This window comes from Plasmodium gallinaceum (assembly GCF_900005855.1).
Source record: "Plasmodium gallinaceum strain 8A genome assembly, contig: PGAL8A_v1_76, whole genome shotgun sequence".
Classification (NCBI taxonomy): Eukaryota; Apicomplexa; class Aconoidasida; order Haemosporida; family Plasmodiidae; genus Plasmodium; species Plasmodium gallinaceum.
In genome coordinates this window covers 925618-944684 of record NW_021628238.1, presented here as the reverse complement: position 1 = coordinate 944684, position 19067 = coordinate 925618, and the positions used below count along the sequence as shown (strand labels likewise).

Sequence of the window (19067 nt, the reverse complement as noted above, 5' to 3'; positions counted from 1 at the left end):
ATTCAAGAAAAAAAAATATATTATTCCTTAAAAAAAGTTTCATATTTTAATAATAAAATTTAAAAAAAAAATTGATATTCTAAAATTGTTTATTTGATTATATGATATTCTTTTTGAGTAGATAAGTACTTGTATATAATGTTAAAAATTATATGAATCCTATTTTTTTAATTTATATAGTACAAAGAAAAAATAATATAAAACTATGACAATTTATTTTTAATGTTTTATGAATAATTTTTATTAAAAAAAAATTATTAATATAAATTAATTTTTATAAGAATAATTCATATATTAATATATATTCTTTAATTTTTCAACAAAATAATAAATTATAATAAAAATACTATATATGTGGATATATATTAGCTTATGAAGGAAAAAAAGAAGAGAATTCTTTTAATGCATCTATTTTTTATATAAATCTTATTTTATAACAATAAATTATAATTTTTTTTTTTCTTATATCGATTATAGTATATATGAATAGAAGAATATAATTTTATTGTTATGTATATTCATTTTTACTAAGGAAACTTTTTATGGTTAATTTAAATAAACATATTTCAATATACCTCTCTTTTACAGAAATGAAAGAAAACAAATATATTGAGAAAAAGTTAATTATTTAAATATTAAATTACATATTCAATTAGGAAAAACTATCTAATATTTTTAGAAAAATTTCTTATTTTAAATAATTTTAAAATCTACCAATGCGAAGATAAACATGAAAAACAAAGATTAAAATGATAAATAATAGTATGATAGAAAAAAAAATAAACATATTTTTATAAGAGAAAAAAAAAAAATCATTATACTATTACTTTGTTTTTATTTTGCTTTTTCAAAATTTTTTCAATACAAAAGAAAAAAAAGTAGATAAAATAAAATTGTTATTACAAAGCTAAATGTATTATATATTTAATTAAAATTTTAGATTAAAAAATTATTATTATATAAAATTTCATTACAGTAATTATTACATTGTTAAAAACTTTAAATTTTATATAATATTAAAATTAATATTACTATAGCTAATATACAAAGAAAATTTTGTACATTAAAAAAAAAAAAAGAAGATAATTTAAAAATATTACATTATAATGATTATTTATATGTGGTAAAAAAATGAAGATCAATTAATAAGCATCATATGCTAGATATGGGTATTTTTTTTATATTTTTTAACAATTTTCTGAATAAGAAAATTAATTTTTATTTTGTATATTATTATGAATAAGTTTTTGTTTTAAGTTAATAATTTTTTTTACCATGATTTCATATTGCTAAATTATTATGGAAATTTTTCATTTTTATGTCTTTCCAAATATGTATTAAATTGCATATTGTATCATAAAAATAGTTGTCCTCAATATTATTTTGCATAAAAAGAAAAAAAAAGTGCAAATGATTTTTATATAAAAAAATTATTTATTTATTTATACAATTCATTATAAGCTTCTCTTTATTTAAAATTTAATTTTTTTAATTTTTTTTTTTTTTCTTTCTTTTTTAAATGGTATAAATAAAAAAAAAATTTTTCCTCTTAAAAGTATTAAAATAATTAAAATAAAATTAAACAAAAAAAAAAAGGGAAACTGTAGAATACATTCATGCGGTTTATAATATTTTTACATTTAATAAAATTTTCAAGATTAATAAATTAAAAAAGAAAAAATAATGAAAAAATTAAATTTAAATGATTATTTTAATTTGCAGTATTATAAAAGTGTATTTTTAAGTTTTTTAAAAAATGATAACAAGACAAGTATTTTCAATATGCCATTGAGAGATCATAATATAGATGATACAGTAATTAGGTCTTTTTTAAAATCGAAAGATTTATCTGAAAATGATAAAAAAATAGTAGAATTATATAATGATAAGAAAATAAGCAAAATCATGTTGGTTAAATATATTGGAAGGAAAGACAAAACGTGGTTTAGAGGAAAGATACATTTAATGTTAGTATTTTTATCTCCGATATGGATATTTCATATGCTAAATTTATCAAAAACACTTACGACAAAAATATGTACATCTGTAGCAATACTGTGTATTTTTTTTAATTTTTTTGCATCTTTTTTATTCCACAATTTTGAATGGAACCCACATTTTTTTTTTTTTATTGAAAAATTGGATCATTTTGGTATTTTCTTAATGATAAGCGGATCTTCATTACCTGTACAGGCATTATTATTCAATAAAGGGAAACTCCTATTATTTATATCACTTCAATCTATGTCTATATTATTTGGATTTTTGTGTATTTTTTGCGGTTGTTTTTCTTCAGGAAATAGATTTATAAGAACATTTACTTTTTTATCAGCAGGGTTCTTACATTCAGTATTTATAAAGGATTATTTTATTTCATTATATACTAGTGAATTAATATTTTTAGTATCATTAGCTGTTTTGTATGTTATTGGAGCTGTTATATATTCAATAAAAAAACCAAACGTCCTTCCAGGTATAATTATTATTTATATTATTTTTATATCTTTACATATTTAATATATATACATATATATAGTGTGTGTGAAGTCTTATCTTTATTAATTTAAATAATTATTTTTATTTTTCTCATTATTTTTTCTAACTTTTTCTTTAAAATTATTTTCATTTTTTTTTTTTTCAATTCACAGGTCTAATTGGGTTTCATGAATTATTTCATTTTTGTTGCTTAGGAAGTGCCCTTTGTACTTTTGCTCTAAATTGTAGTGTTATAAAAAGAAACACGCAATAATATTCGTGTTTAATTTTTCCTTCAACATTATTTAAAAAATAACACTTCAATTTTTCAATAAATGAAAACTATATATTTAAATTTAGTAATATTTAATGTTATATATTACTTCATAAAATTATAAAAAATTTATGTTTTTATTATAGTAACAAAAAAATATCTTATTACATACTATGAAGTAATTTTATATTTAATAATATTTAATTAAATAATTTTATAATGTTTAATAAAATATTTTTTATTGTATAATTATTTAGTACATATTTCTGTAAATGAATAAAATCACCTAGAATCATTGAAATACTAATTGTAGTATATATTATGTTTTAAAAAAATAGTTTTATATATGTGTTGAATTAGATATTAATGTAATTTTGATTTTTTTTATGAAAAAAATATTATTTATAATATATATTACATTTATTTTATATTTTTTTGATTATATAATTTTTGTAATCTTATTTTTTAAAGCACATTCATAATTATACTGAAAAATCTGAAAATGTATATATGTATTTATGTATTTTTTTGTAGAATTTTCTTTAAATTAGTTAATTCTTAAAAATATGGAAAATATAGGAAAAAAAAGAATTTTTAGAAAATAATAAATCACTCTATCATAAATTTAAAAAACAAATGTATTGTTTCTTAAACTCAAAAAAAAAAAAAAAAATGATTCTGTACTAATACAGATATAATTATATGTTTAGTATATAATAATCATTGAAAAAATTACATATATATATTTATTATATCTTCACTTTTCTTAGAATTTCCTACTTTTTTTTTTTTTTTGTTTTTTTAGAAATATTATACTTTTTACATTTTAAATATAATGTATATTAATTCATATTTAAAAAAAAAATTCATTAAAATATGGATGTGAAACGTTTATATGATAATTTATATTTCACAGAAGTTATAAAAAATTATAAAAAAGTGTAATATAAAAAAACAACAAATGTAAAAAAAAAAAAAAAGAAAAAAAAAAAAAAAAAAAAATTGAATACTAAAAAGACGAAATACTGATATTAATAAAAATCAAAATACTTAAATTAACAAAAAAACAAAAAAATAAATACAACAGAAATTAAAAAAGGAAATTAATGACAGAAATAAATAAGGAAAATATATCTACTATTATAGAAAAAACAAATAATTATCGAAAAAAAAAAATAATTAGAATAAAAAAATAATTGTACGTAAAATATAAATGTACTTTTTCAAAGTGTTTCAATATTTATGTGTTTACTTATTTTTTTATATATTTTTATTTATTTACTTATTTTTATAACCTTTTTTTTATTTTTTATCTGCATATGTTGTAACCTCTGGCATTTCCATCATTCATAGGGCGTGCAATTATCTGAACTTTTTTAGGACTGTGATACATAGGGTTAACATTTGGATTTACATATGTATTTCTTTTTAATGTAGGCATTTGAATGAATTTATTTGTTGGCATACAACTTATAGGTGAACAAGATGACAAAACTTGAGAAGGAGAACATGATGGTTGTATCATAGTTTTATTTACATTCATTTGTTGAGGTATAGAACTTTGGAATTTCATTACATTCGTTGGATTTGCTATAGTATTAGTTGGGATAATTGTTCTAAATTGAGATGAAGGATTATTTGTTATTTGTTCTTGTACAATTGTGGTTGCTGGTATGGGATTTTGATGAATAACTTGTGGTGTACCACTTGCGAATGTGGTGTGAGCAACTTGTTGTGTATAGTTATTTTCATAAGTCACTGGTGTCTGGAAATTAGAAATAGATTCAAAATGTTGTGTTTGTGGCATTACTTGAACTCCTGTAGGTGTCATTGTTTGAACTGTTGGAGATGGAATTATTTGCATTACTGGATTTCCTGTAGATTGTTGATTTAATAAATTACCATTTTGCTCTGGTTGAGATATTACTTGTGGGTATGGAGATGGTATGTTTTGCACAACATTGGTTTCATATTCATTGAATGCAGGATTTTGTTGAACATGAATGATATTATTATTTGGACTTACATTTGAATTTTGTGTTTGATAATAATTTGCACATTGAGTATCATTCATCACATAAATATTCGGTATTGTTTGATGAGAAATCTCACCTATACTATTATCTAATTGTATAAAGTTAGTAGGTATTGTTGGATTAGAAGTATTTATATTTCCTTTTAAATAACAATTTTTGTTATCATTTAATGACTCTCCTTTAATATTCATTGAACTAGGATATTTTAAAAAATCCTTTTTAACAGAAAAATTTTCACTAGCGTTATCTACCTGAATAGGTATTGTATCCATATTAATAGGATGCTGCAAAATTGGTGGATCATTCTTAATTATTATATTTGGTCTAGCATTATTTACATATATAGGTTGTGGAGATTGATTTTTAAAAATAACATTAGCTGGTGGTGGATTTATAACTAAAGGAGGCCTTTGTTCATTTGTCACAATGACTGTTGGTGGTTGTCTTACATATAACTGAGGAAAAAGTTGTTGATTTTTTAGAACTATAGGAGACATAGGATCAACATAAATTGGATTTAATGTATTCATCGTATTTTCTCTATTTTCTTGTGTATTTATAAATAATGCAGGTTGTCCATTATCTATTAAATGAAACATGTTATTATTTGTGATATTTTCTGGTTGTTTATATATATAATTTGTAGATGAATAGGATTTTTCTGAGTTTACTTCATTTTTATTAATAGAATTTTTGTCAGATGTTCTTTTAGAAGATGATCTATATTTTTCATCCATATTTTTTAAAATATTTTCATTTGCTGAATCTGATAATTTTCTAGAACTATTTCTATTTTTATTAGATTTCTTATTTTTTTCTGTGGATGTATTATTTTCATTTTTATCTTTTTTTGTAACAAATTCTATCCATCCCTCAAATTCAATTTCTCCTTCACTAGAATCATCATTGTGTGATGAGTTTTTTATTATTGGTTTACAGTAAGTTGAATCACCACTAGAAAATCTGTATTTTTTACTTGAGCTTCTTCTTCTGCACTTACTTCTATCCATTTTTTTTTTATTTTTTTTTTTATTTTTTTATATTCTTATATATATATATATATATATAAACATTAAATTAGCTCATACATAATTTAAATAATAAATTATTATTCAACTACTAATAATTTCCTTATAAACTATTTTTAAAATTAAATACTGTGCACATAATTTTTTTTAAGGAAAAAAAAAAAAAAAAAAAACGTAAATATAAAGGATATGAAATAATTAAAAACACTTTTTGTATTTATGTTTATTTAATATTGAATATTTTATCTAAGAAATTAAAAAAATTCTGTAAAAAAAAAAAATAATGTATGTGTAGATAATTTCTTTCCTTATTACTTTATTATAGTTTTTTTTTTTAATATATCTATATATTTTAAATTTCATCAATAATTCTTAAATTTTTATTAAGAGGAAATATATATTTAATTTTTAGTTTTAATACTATTTCTACTTTAAATAAAATATAATTTTAAAACTTTCTTTAAATAATTTTAAAAATTATTTTTTCAATTTAAACTAACCAATACAATACTAAAGTAATATTATCATTTCTTTCCCTAGATTTATTCTATTTTTTAATTTACTATTTAACTATATTAAGCTCTACACCATATAAGTGCAATCATATTAATAAAATAAAAAAAAATTCAAGTTTTTTTTTTAAAAAATTATGAAATTTATTCATAAAAAATAAATTTAAAAATTCTTACAATTTATCTCTATTTTATTTTATTTTTTTAAAATAGATAAACATTGTTAACAAATTAAAATTATGTATTTTTGAATTTAATAATTGTTGAATAAATGAAAAAATAAGTAAAACAAATATATACATTAATAATTAAATAGATACAACAGTTCTACGTAATGCAAAAATGTTGTAATTACTATGAAAAAAAAAAAAAAAAAATTAAACACATATACAGAAACACAATTTAACTAATATTTTTCTTACAATTTATAAAAAATGTTTTAAATAATTAAACAACAAAAATAAATAAAATATGGAATTAGCCAATAAAAAAAATATAAATTATTATTGTAAAAAAAACAAAAAAAAAATTTTACGATTTCTAATATTTTAATATATAAAATTTAAAAAAAATGCTTTTTTCTATTAAAATATACAAAACTGATTTTCTTTTTAATTTTGAAAAAAAATTGAGACACAACATAAATGTAATAAAAAAATGATTGCACTGCTAAATAAAAAAAAATATATCTTATTGAAAACTAGTTTTTTAATTTTACTTTTGTTAAGCGTTTAATAAAGTAAAATTGTTTTATATAAATATTTTTTTTAGTTTCCAATTTTGTTCTTTACTGCTATAGAAATGTGAAAAATAATTTAAAGAGTTGTAACTTATGAATTTCAAAAAAAAATTTTACGCATCATTATATTTATAAGCACATAAGTTAAAAAGAACTGAGAAGAATTAGCAAAAGGTCCAATTTTAAAAAAATGAATTTATATAGCAGTAATAATATCATATAAGAGTTTTAATAATTAATGTAGAACAGTGTAAATACAGAGAGTTAATAAAATGAAACATTTTATATAATTATTTATTATTTATATATATATATAAGAAAATTTCTTTTTATTTATGTGTGCAATTCTTTATGTATACGAAATAGTAATGACATAAGATGTTCTAGAAATATATGTTTTATTCTAAAAAAAATTATGATAGCGTATATTATATTTTTTTTCTTTGTATTTTTTATGTTTATGGATTAAAATTAAATAATTTTTATAAAAATAATAAATTTCAATTATGCATATTTAGAAATTATATTTTCTCCTATTTTCAATGTTGTTCCATTAATGGGTTTTTTTTTTTCTTAATTTTTATTAGTAATTATGCACACAGGTGTGTTAAATTTTGATTGAAATATGTATGTGCATTAAATAAAAGTAATTTTTTAATTTTAGAAAAGATAATAAAAATAAAAGAAAGAAATTCTGTCTTCTTTTTTTATACTTAATAGTATCATCATAATTTTATCAATAAAAAAAACCAAAAATAAAAAACAAAAAAATATAGATATTTAATTAATTGAATAATAAAAATATTACAAGAAATTATTTTATATATAGCTGTTTTCAAAAAAAATATAGGATTGATTTATTTCACACACAATGATAAAACCTTTTTTTTCATTTTTTTAGATTTGTTCAATTAAAAATAATATTTAGAATAAAAATTTTAAAAAAAAAAAAATTGAATCACATAAATTTTAATAAAAATTTCTATACTAACTGTAAATAATTAAAAATAAATATATAATAATTCTTAAATATTATAAAAATATAATTATATTTTTATATAAAAAAAAAATTATTACTTCTATGTACCTAAATTAAATGTGAAAATATATATATGGAACCAAAAAAGTAAATATAAAAAATTAAAATGAAGAAGGTCAGGATATAAGAAAAAAATTAAATTTAAAATATTTGACAATTTTTAATAACAATTATATTTTTAAGTTATTATATTCTCCTTTTTACAAATATAAATATAATGCAAACTATCATCTACAGGAGGAGCTATAAAAAAAAATAAAACATTGAGTATATAAAATAAAATTAATAAAATAACAATGAAATATTTCAAAATAAATTTTTAATTAACAAAAAATTAACCCACTATTCCTAACATGGGACGTTTTACTGTTTTAACTGTAACATCCCACTTATACTGGGATTTCTAAAAATAGTAATATTGAAATATTTGGGAATTTATACTATGTCATTGGTTGTTATAAAAAAATTCACTTTACGTTTAATTCATTAAAATGTAAAATAATTAAATATAGATTTTCATATTAACATTTATTATATTCATACTTGTAAATACCCTAGTCTATAAGTTGGTTGCGCATGAGATATAATAATAAAAATACCTTCAGGTCTAAAAATATTTTATTTTATATTATTTCAGTTACATAACTAATATTGTTTTATTAATTTAAACATATGAAAAATAATTTTAATTACTTTAAAGTCCTTGATATTTCTGATAACATTTCTTCAACATTTTTTAAGGAATCTTCTGAGCACTAAAAAAAAAAAAAAAAAATAGAAAATTTTGTCTGTTTTTATATTCTTAATTTTAACTATTAGGGTTAATATATACTTTTGCATATTATTTGAATTATAAATTAATGTATAAAAAAGAGAAAATATTATTATATTTTGAAAAAAAGAAGTATAGAAGCATTTATAAAAGTTATAAAAAGTAAAATTTTTAAAAATATTTGAACTTATAGAGAATTTTTAATTATCCTTTTATTTTTTCTATAATATATAAATGTTATTACTACTATTGAATCTAGACATGCTTTATCAATTATTAAATCAAATTCTTCATTTTTAAATTCTCTCATATCACAAACATTCATTAAAATATCTAATAAAAGTTTACGTAAATAATAAGTATATATACATTTTTAATATAAAAAAAAAGAAAAAAATAATAAATAAAATAGATAAATAAATAAGAAAATAAAAAAATATAATTAAATATTATAAAGGTGTAGTTACATTTTAAATTTGGTTTATCAACGTATATTTCTTTCATTTTTTTAATGCACACAGACGATGCGTCTATATTAGTTATGTCGGTATAACCACTGTCATACATTTCTTCACTAAATTCTAAATAAGAAAAAAAAAAAAAAAAAAAAAATATTAAAAAAACAAGGATTATATAATTTCTTATATATGTATATTTATAAATGTAATAATGTTGTTCTCTTTACTTGATGTTCCACATCCAACATTTAAAATTTTAGCATCATTTTTTATATTAAGTTCTGTAAAAATATGTTTTACACCATTCCATCTTTGATGCCAATCAAATTGCTCTTCTTCACTTTGAAAATATATAAATAATTATAACTTTAATTAAATTATAAATTCTTTATAATAAATTTGTAAAAAATTATAAATTATATATTACTTAGTATATCGATCATTCCAATAAGATATTTTTCCATACTTAATATAAAAAAAAAAAAAAAAAAAGTAGGATTACATATTTTAAACTATTGAAGCATATTTTAAATTTATGTATTTTCAAGTTATCATTAAATCAAAATAAAACATATCTAATATGTGTCCTTTTATATTTTTCTTTCATTTTCTATTACCACAGCCATAGTGAAAATAAGAAAGGAGTTGTATTCTTACACACAGCAATTATCAAATATTGGATTTGTGTTAAATAAATATGATTATTATCTGTATGAAAAACTAAAAAGATTCATTTTGTAAACATATGAAAATTTTATTTTTTACTTAGAAACATGCTAGTTATTCATTTAATATTTTTTTTTTTTTTTTTTTTTTATTATATGTTATTTCTTACATATAATGTTAAATATACCTGTTTTTATTTTGTAATAATCGTTTTTATTTTTTTTACTTTTTATTATTTATACGATTTTACGTAAGATACATGTGTTACAATACTTCATTACTAATAAAAAATGTATATTTTATATTTTTAATTATTCCAGAATAATTTACAGAAACGTTTTCATAATTAAAAAAAAATAAAATAATTAAATTTTAATTTTCTTTTATTAAAGTATAACTAATGTTATATATATACATATAATAGTAAACTTAATTGTATAAGACAAATATTCTTTTCTCTTTTTTAATAATATATGTGTGTATACATTTAAAATTTTTTTTTATTTTAGTTTTATTATTTTTTTTATTTTTTCCTTGATGATATAAAAAAAAAAATATTTAAAAAATATATAAAAAAGCAAACGAGAAAAATATATAAAGAAAGAAAATTAAAAAATATATCATAATTCAATAGAAGATAAAATAATTTAATATAAAATAATGAAATATAAGGATTAGCATTTAAAGGCTATATTTTACCCTTAAAAATATCAAATTAATGAAAAGCTAATAAATTAAAATTAATATATTCATTAATATGGCCAATGTATTTAATTTATTAGAATAAAGGTTTATAGGTTTTTAAGAACTTTAAAAATATTTCGAAATATATATATATTTTTGTTTATATGTAAAAATAATATAATTAATACCTAAAGATTAATATAAAATTTTTTCTCTATTAAAATAAAAAGAGTAATTTTATTTTTGTCATTTAAGTGATATGTATTACATAATAAAGTATCTGACTTATATATTTTTTTTACAAAAATGTACAGTTAATATTGTCATTTAATGTTATTTTTAAAATTTTTTTAATAGAAATAAAAAGTATTCTAACATTTATAAAATAAGATTAAATTTCTTGGCTAACAATATAGTTAAATTGATAAATTAAAAATATAAAAAACATTTCATTTCATATTTTTTTTTTCGATTAAATTTACATAAAATTAGGCTGTAATTTTCACTAAATTTTTTTTTATAGGTCCTGTTAATGGTATTTAAGCAAAAATATGTCATGATAATATTTTCATGACAAATAAAAATGAATATTATTATAACAGAATAAAGCCATATTTTTTTTAAAAAAAATTCCATGAGTTTTTAAAAAAAACCTTTTCTATTATGTATAAAAAAATTAACATATCTTCTTATAAATATATATTAATGAATATCTATAAGAAAAGAAAAAAAAAAAAATAATGTAACAAAATATAAACAAAATTTTTTTTTTTTTTTTTACCTGGTTCTATATTAAATTATTATATATATATTTTTTTTATATCAACTTTTCATTATTATAGAATAAATCAAGTATTTTATTTTGTTTTTTATCTATCTTTTTTAAATACTCTTTTACCTATTCATAAGTAAAAATAATATTGATTTATTCAGTAATGTATTCTTTAATGTTTCAAAAAATAAAAGTTTATATATATATATATATATTTTTCTTTTTTTAAATAATTCCATATTTTTTTTATTTTCTATGCATGCCTTTTTTTTTCTTTCTAATATTAAGTTAAAATTTTAAATTAATTTAATGAGTTTTGTAATTTTATTTTGTTCTTTATATTTCTAATATTTATATGTAAACAATATAACTCTTAAAAAATTTTATAATACAGGTAAAATATTTATAAGTACATGTGAAATTCTATTAAGTGAAATCATATAGTCTTTATATTAAAAAAAACATGTATATTTTTATTATAATACTTAATGAATTATTACATTCTTCAAAATCATTTTTATTTTACTGTTTTTTTCAGTTGAATCTATTAATCCTTCTTCATCCATTTTGTATAACATATAAAGTATATTATTTTTGAACAACACAGTAAAAAAAAATGTATTTAATAAAAATAAGACAATATTTTCTTTATTATTTTTTGTTTTTATGAACATCAATTAAAAAGTATTATATATAAATATTTAAAATATTTAATCTTTGACATTAATTTTTTTAGTTTTTTCTAAAAATTCCAATAAATTGTGAAAAAAAGGAAAAAAAAAAAAAAATAGTTTTTCTATAAGAAGGCATATTTTTGTTTTTATATAAATATTCAATAACTTTATTAGTATTTAAAGATAACTTTTTTTTTATTTTTGTGTGTGTATTTTAAATTTTATGTAGTGATCATTAATTTAATTTTTTTAATTTGCTGATAAGAATAATTTATTGTATTATATTTTAAATTAAAATTTTGAAATTAATTTTCAGCAATTTTTTCCTCTTTTCATTTTATAATTTCATACATATATACGTATATATATATATATATATATGTTATAATTTATTGTGCATCTTTGGCAAATAATGCATAATTGTTATTTAATTTTTTTATATATTTTATTTATTTTATATAAATTATTTATTTATGACACATTTCTTATAGAAGTGTGAAACATTCTATTAAAAAGGAAAAAAAATGAAAATGTCAATAAAAAAAGAATGAATAAGTTTTTTATATAATTTATAATTAAAAATATATTAATAAAATTTAAATGGAAATTACCATAATTCATTTAATTATTTGTCTTTGAAATGTAATGTTTTTTTTTTTTATTTTATTTTGTATTTTTTTGTTTGTGGTATACATCTCAAAATTTTTTTGAATTAGATTATTTTATTAATTTATAATTATTTATATAATATAATTATATAAATATTTTTTAATTTTCATATTTAAAAAATATATTTTTGGTGGGTAGTAATTAATAAAAATTTTTACTTTCCCGAATTTTTAATATATATATATATATTTTTACAATTATTTTATATTTTTTTGTCATAAAAAAATAAATTTAAATGATTCAAATATTACCATTTTTATATTTGGGAAGAAGTAATGATGTAGACAATGTTGAAATCCTTAAAGAAAAAGGCATAAAAGCATTCGTTATATGCTGTACTTATTTTGAATATCCTGAACAAAAGGTTCCTGATGGATATGAAAATTTACGAATTGATCTGGAAGATATGGGATTAGAACCTATTTCCTCATATTTCGAATTATCAAACAATTTTATTCATTCATTTATTTCAAAAGAACAGGCTGTTCTTATTTATTGTTGGTATAAATTTTTTTAATAAAAAAACATAAAGATAAATAAAAACCTGCTTTACATATATTTTAGTGTGCATAAGGTTTTTTACTTAGCTAAATAATTTTTTGTATATATATATATATATATATATATATATATATATATATATATCTATATATATATTTTTTTCTTAGTCATGGAATAAGTAGATCATCTACAATAGCAATAGCTTATTTGATGGAAAAACAGGTTTTTTTTTTTTTTTAAGTTTTAAATTTTTTTTGAATTTATTCTTTTTTTTTTAATTTACATTTGTGTACTTCTTATTAGCAGAATTTTTGCCTTAATGAAGCATTCAACTTTATAATGAAAAAAAAAAAAATTTGTCCTAATATTGGTTTTATAGAACAATTATGTGAATATGAAAAAAATTTGAAAAATAAAATTACTTTTTCGTCGAAAAAGTATATAAATTGGTTTATTTCAGAAATGTGTGATAGTAATGTAACTGTAGATTTTAGTTTTTAAGTTAAAAATATACAAGGAGTTACAGAATATAAAATAATATATAAATTTTATTATAATTTTTTTTTTTTTTTAAAAGAATTTTTTAATTTTCCTCTTTTTTTTAATGAAACACAATTTATTACTAACATTTTAAAATATCATTTATATTTATTTTTTTAAATTTTCACATAGATTTTTTATTTATTAAAAATAATAAAATATTTTAATATATATATATATAATTTTTACATATATGTTATATACATATGTTTGAATGAAAAATATTTATTATAATAAAATTTTTTTTTTAATTCCCAAATTGTCTATTTATAATTGTTAGGATGTAACAAAAACTTATTTGAAAAACATATTTTTTTTTTGCTATATTTTTATTTCTTTATATATAAAATATTTTTATGTATACATATTTATATTTAAAATGAAGAACTAATTTTTCTTTTTTTTATTCGTAAATATATTTTTTTTCTAGAAATTTAAACATTATTTAAGTGTATATAAATTTGATGTTAAAAATTTTTTATTTAGATCTTTTTTTTTTTTTTTTTATAAATATCAATGAAAATAAATATTTATATTTTTAACATTTGCAGAACATATTGTGTTATTCGAAGGATAGTTATATATTAATATTCTTGTGACTTGAGTAAAGTTTTTTAGAATTTCTTTTTCAAAATAGAATCAATACATTATTAATATCCCCTAGTTTTAATAAGATGTAATATTTAAATCCCTTTTCCTTTTAACATAATTTTTATTACTTTAAAAAAATAATTTTATTTTTTTCTTATTTTTATATATTTAAATATAAAATGAAAACATTTTTTTCCATTAAATAAATAAACTTATATGATTTTTCTAATTTAAAACTTCTTTAAGGAATTACACACTGATTTTTTATGTATATATTATATATAATTGAAAAACAGGTATACCACATGTTATCTATTATCTCTTTTATTTTTTAATCCAAACAATTTTGTTTCAATTTTTAAATTAGCATATTCATAATGGTATAATTATAGATAAAAAAAAAATTTCTTTAAATAAAATAATAAACATAATTAGAAGGGAATATTTTTCTATAAAGTTTAAAATTCTAAATATAACACAACAGCTACATATATTTATCTTATTTTATTTACCTATAAAATCCTTTTTTATTTTTATATAAAATGTAAAAAAAACTAAGTTTTTTTTTTATATTTTACATTTAAATATATAAATTTTTATATCACTATTTTTATTTTTAATTTTTACCTTCTTTTTAAAAGAATTTATTTATAACTTTTTTCATAACTTTTTTTTTTTTTTTTTTTTTTTTTTTTTTGTCTAACTACATATTCCTTAATACAGTTTCAAATTACACATGTGAAATAAAAAAGATAAAGATATGAACACTTGAAAAATAATAATAAAGTAAATATATAGAAATAAAATTTGCATTTTCATAAAAAAATATTATGTGTGTCTAAATAAAATTATTATAAGCCTAAAAATAATAATGAAATAAAGTTAAAATAGATAAATTGAATGTATCTTCTGATGCTAACTAATCAACAAAATTTAATGGACTAATAATTTCTAAATATATATATATATATATATATATATATATATATATATATATATTTAAATAAACTAATTTTTTAATAATAGCTTTTTAAAAAATGCATTATTTAAAAATAAGATTTCTCTCATATGTTTTCTCCTTATTAGAATATAAATAAAAAAAATTGATTGTATCCTAAAATATATTAATCTATTTAATAAATTTTAGAATCTTTTTCATCAATTCTTTGTAATTGTGGTGAAAAAAAAAATAATAATGGTTTTAATTTTTTCTTATATTTTAGCCATTACAAATTATTCCAAATCCTTATTTTATTTATATTTTCTTAACTATTTAAAGAATATAAATATTTTTATAATAAAAAGAAAAACTTACTATTCACAGGAATAAAAATTTACCATGAAAAAACGTCTAAAAGACTCCAAAATTTATATAAAATTTGATTAGTTAATTTATAATATATTTTCTAAAATATTTAAAAAATAAAAAGAAAATTGAAATAGAAGAAAAAAGGAGAAAAAATTTAGGTAGCAAAAAAAGGAAAAAAGTTTTAAATGAAAGACAAAAAAAAATACACTTTAAAATAAAAAATAACAGATTATCTAAGATCAAATTGAAAAAGAAAAAATGAAAAATTTGATTTAAGAAGTAAAAAAAGAGAGAAAATAAAATAAAAAAACAGCTGGAAAAATTATATTTGGAACATATTTAGAAAAATTTGGTGATTTAATAATTTTTTTTTAATTGAGATTGTATATAAAAACATATAAGAAAAAAGTTAAAAAAAAAAAAAAAAAAAAAAAAAAAAGATTAAGAAAAAATAAAAAAAAAAAAAAATAAAAGAGAAAAAGCAAATATAATAAAATTTATTTTGTTATGACTAAATGATGTTATACAAATAGAAAAATTTACAAATTTCACACAAGAATGCAAGGTTACATTGGAGGTAAAATTTAAAAAAAAAATATATAATCATAAAATAAAAATTTAAAGAACTACTAAAAAAAAAAAAAAAAAAAGAGCTTAATATTTAGAAAAAAAAAGTTTTATTTTAAATTCAAAAGTGAATTATTGTATATATTTATTTTATTTATTTTTTTTGTTTTAAGCTTTATAAATTTATCTTTATTTTTTTCTATAGTTTATACTTATTTTTTTATTTTTTTTTTATATACTATATATTATATATTGATTCTTTAATTAAGCTAATTATTTAATTATATTTACTGTTTTACTTATACATTTTTTTTTTTTTTTTTTTTTTTGTTTTACATATATATATTGTTAATTGGCAGAGAAACTAGATAATTTTAAGCTGTACAAAAGAAGATGGCTGATGTTATTTTATTTTTCCTATTGTTGTATGGTTGATAATTTAATTTGTTTTACATTTGCTCCAATAAATAATGTTTGTTATGAATTATATGGGGTTTCAAATAATATATTTCCACAAGTATATTTTATTATTTATTCAATATTTTCAATACCTTTATCTTTTTTACTAAGTGAATTTTCATTAAGAACAAATGTAGTATTTAGTTCTTTATTGCAATTTATTGGTTGTTTTTTAAGATATTTATTTTGGGATAATTTAAAACTTGTTATGTTTGGTCAATTTCTTTCATCAATTGGGCAAATTATTTTCGTTAATGCTCCACCAGAAGTATCATTAATTTGGTTTCCAATTAATGAAAGAATTATCTCAACGAGTATTTCTATTATTTCTAATGTATTAGGAACAGCAATAATATATTTATATGCACCTTTTATAGTATTAAATAAAGAAGATGTAAAAGAATTATTATTTTCCATTTGTCTTATAAGCTTTATTGGTTCTGTTATGGTAATTTTTTTTTTTGAAAGTTCTCCACCTGTTTCTCCTTCTAAGACTGCTGAAGCATTAAATTTAAACTTTCATAAAAAAACAAATAATGAAAATGATAATTATTATTTAAGTTTTGATAATTCAGATGTAAATCGAAACAAATTAAGTATAAAAAATTTTGGAAGGGAATTAAACCGTTTTTTAGGTGATTTAAAGATTGAAGTAGCTAATATATTATCAGAAAAAGAGATTATAAAAATATTAATAATATTTTGTTATTCAGAATGTTTGATTAGTAGTTTTTCAGCTGATATGTCTATTGTTTTAAAAGAAAAATCAGTGAATAAAGGATATTTCGCTATGTCTGGATCATTATTTATTTTTAACATTGTATTAGGTAGTGCCCTTTTATGTTTTAATGCTAATAGTAAATATTTTAAGAAGTTAATTATATTATGTGTATCTATGATAATGATTGTATGTGTTCTTTTAAATTTTACTAATAATAATATAATGATTATCCTTATTATAAGTCTAATTGGTTTTTGGTCTGGACCTATTCAGCCAATATCTGTTGAAATGGCATGTATTACAGTTTACCCAATAAGTTCAAATTTGTGCACTTCTATTCTTCAAGTAGTTTCATTTACAGTTAGTGCAATTTTTATATCTGTTTTTTCATATATATCAAAATATTATAATATTAGTATTTTGGTTTTTTTTTTATCCTTTTTAATGTTGTTAATTAGTGTAAACATGAAAACTATCAAAAAAAAACCTATGAACGCTTTAACTTTTTCTATTAGAAGTGGCCTTATAAAAAGAAATACTTTTCATACACACAAATTTGTAGATTTTTTTAATAATAATGATAATACTGATGAATTATTAGAAAATTATAATGATTTATCTATGCTTCCATCAGACTCAAAAATGTTTGATGATTATTCTAATCCCCCATCCTTAATAAGATTCTATTCTCATTTTTCATCTTCTCCTCGTCATTCAACAACTAATACATCTAAATATAGTGATATAATGGAAGAAAATGTTTTCAAAATAGATGAAACGAAAAATAATAATATAAAAGACTTTTATAAAATTCACCTAAGTAAAAAATTAAATATTCAAAATTTAAGAAAAGAACTTTTATTTTATGATCATAAAATGGAAATATTAAATAAAACAACTAAATCATACTCAAATATTAATTACGATGATTACAATACAATTTGTAAATATGATAATAGAAAAATGAATATTTTGACCCATAATTCTTTTTAATTTTAAAGATATTTATTATTTTTTTTTTTTTTTTTTTTTTTTCTAATTTTTTGAATAAGCATAAAATTTACAAATATAATTCAATTTTTATTTTTTTCTTGTTTTTTTATGTATTATTTTATTTGTTTTATATATGATTATATGCATAATACTTGTGCATATAGAAATTATTTGTTTATATTAGGCTTTTAAAAATATAAAAAAATTACTTATTCCAAAAATAATTTTTAGAAAACATCTAATTGTAATTAATTATGAAGTTTTATTTCATTTTAATTCATAATGCTTCTATTATTTCTTTATTTCATTTTTACCATAACATGTAAAATTCTATGGAAAAAAAAAAAAAAAAAAAAAGACCATTAAAATATAGATTTGTTAACATTTTATTATATTTATGTTTTAAAAGGAATCTATGTAGATTAAAAGTATTCATTATAAAACGTAAGAAATTGTAATAAAACAAATATTTATAAAAAAAAGTTACCACAATAATGATAAACATATATAATTTTAGAAAAAAAGAAAACAAATATATATATTTAACTGAAGTATTATACACACCTATATTTAGCATTATATATGTAT

The 19067-nt window shown here is 17.2% G+C and overlaps 5 protein-coding genes across 5 annotated transcripts; 3 read left to right on the top strand and 2 right to left on the bottom strand.

The window, feature by feature from the left end:
- Positions 1 to 1683: 1683 nt before the first annotated feature.
- Positions 1684 to 2749, top strand: HlyIII (hemolysin III, putative; the record flags this gene model as incomplete). Its single annotated transcript, XM_028670853.1, has 2 exons — positions 1684 to 2473; positions 2649 to 2749. 2 exons carry the CDS (start codon positions 1684 to 1686, stop codon positions 2747 to 2749), a joined length of 891 nt encoding a protein of 296 aa, XP_028527565.1.
- A 1309-nt stretch (positions 2750 to 4058) lies between these two features.
- PGAL8A_00214600 (conserved Plasmodium protein, unknown function) lies at positions 4059 to 5795 on the bottom strand (the record flags this gene model as incomplete). The annotated part of the gene is made up of 1 exon (XM_028670852.1): positions 4059 to 5795. The coding sequence occupies one exon, from the start codon at positions 5793 to 5795 to the stop codon at positions 4059 to 4061; it is 1737 nt and encodes a 578-aa protein (XP_028527564.1).
- Positions 5796 to 8281: 2486 nt separating this feature from the next.
- On the bottom strand, positions 8282 to 9959 carry PGAL8A_00214500 (methyltransferase, putative; the record flags this gene model as incomplete). Its single annotated transcript, XM_028670851.1, has 9 exons — positions 8282 to 8346; positions 8443 to 8506; positions 8647 to 8710; positions 8797 to 8858; positions 9120 to 9208; positions 9343 to 9456; positions 9561 to 9673; positions 9761 to 9798; positions 9951 to 9959. 9 exons carry the CDS (start codon positions 9957 to 9959, stop codon positions 8282 to 8284), a joined length of 618 nt encoding a protein of 205 aa, XP_028527563.1.
- Positions 9960 to 13033: 3074 nt separating this feature from the next.
- On the top strand, positions 13034 to 13800 carry PTP1 (protein tyrosine phosphatase, putative; the record flags this gene model as incomplete). Its single annotated transcript, XM_028670850.1, has 3 exons — positions 13034 to 13299; positions 13467 to 13521; positions 13606 to 13800. The coding sequence occupies 3 exons, from the start codon at positions 13034 to 13036 to the stop codon at positions 13798 to 13800; spliced, it is 516 nt and encodes a 171-aa protein (XP_028527562.1).
- Positions 13801 to 16297: 2497 nt separating this feature from the next.
- Positions 16298 to 18479, top strand: PGAL8A_00214300 (MFS-type transporter, putative; the record flags this gene model as incomplete). The annotated part of the gene is made up of 2 exons (XM_028670849.1): positions 16298 to 16316; positions 16666 to 18479. 2 exons carry the CDS (start codon positions 16298 to 16300, stop codon positions 18477 to 18479), a joined length of 1833 nt encoding a protein of 610 aa, XP_028527561.1.
- Positions 18480 to 19067: the final 588 nt, after the last annotated feature.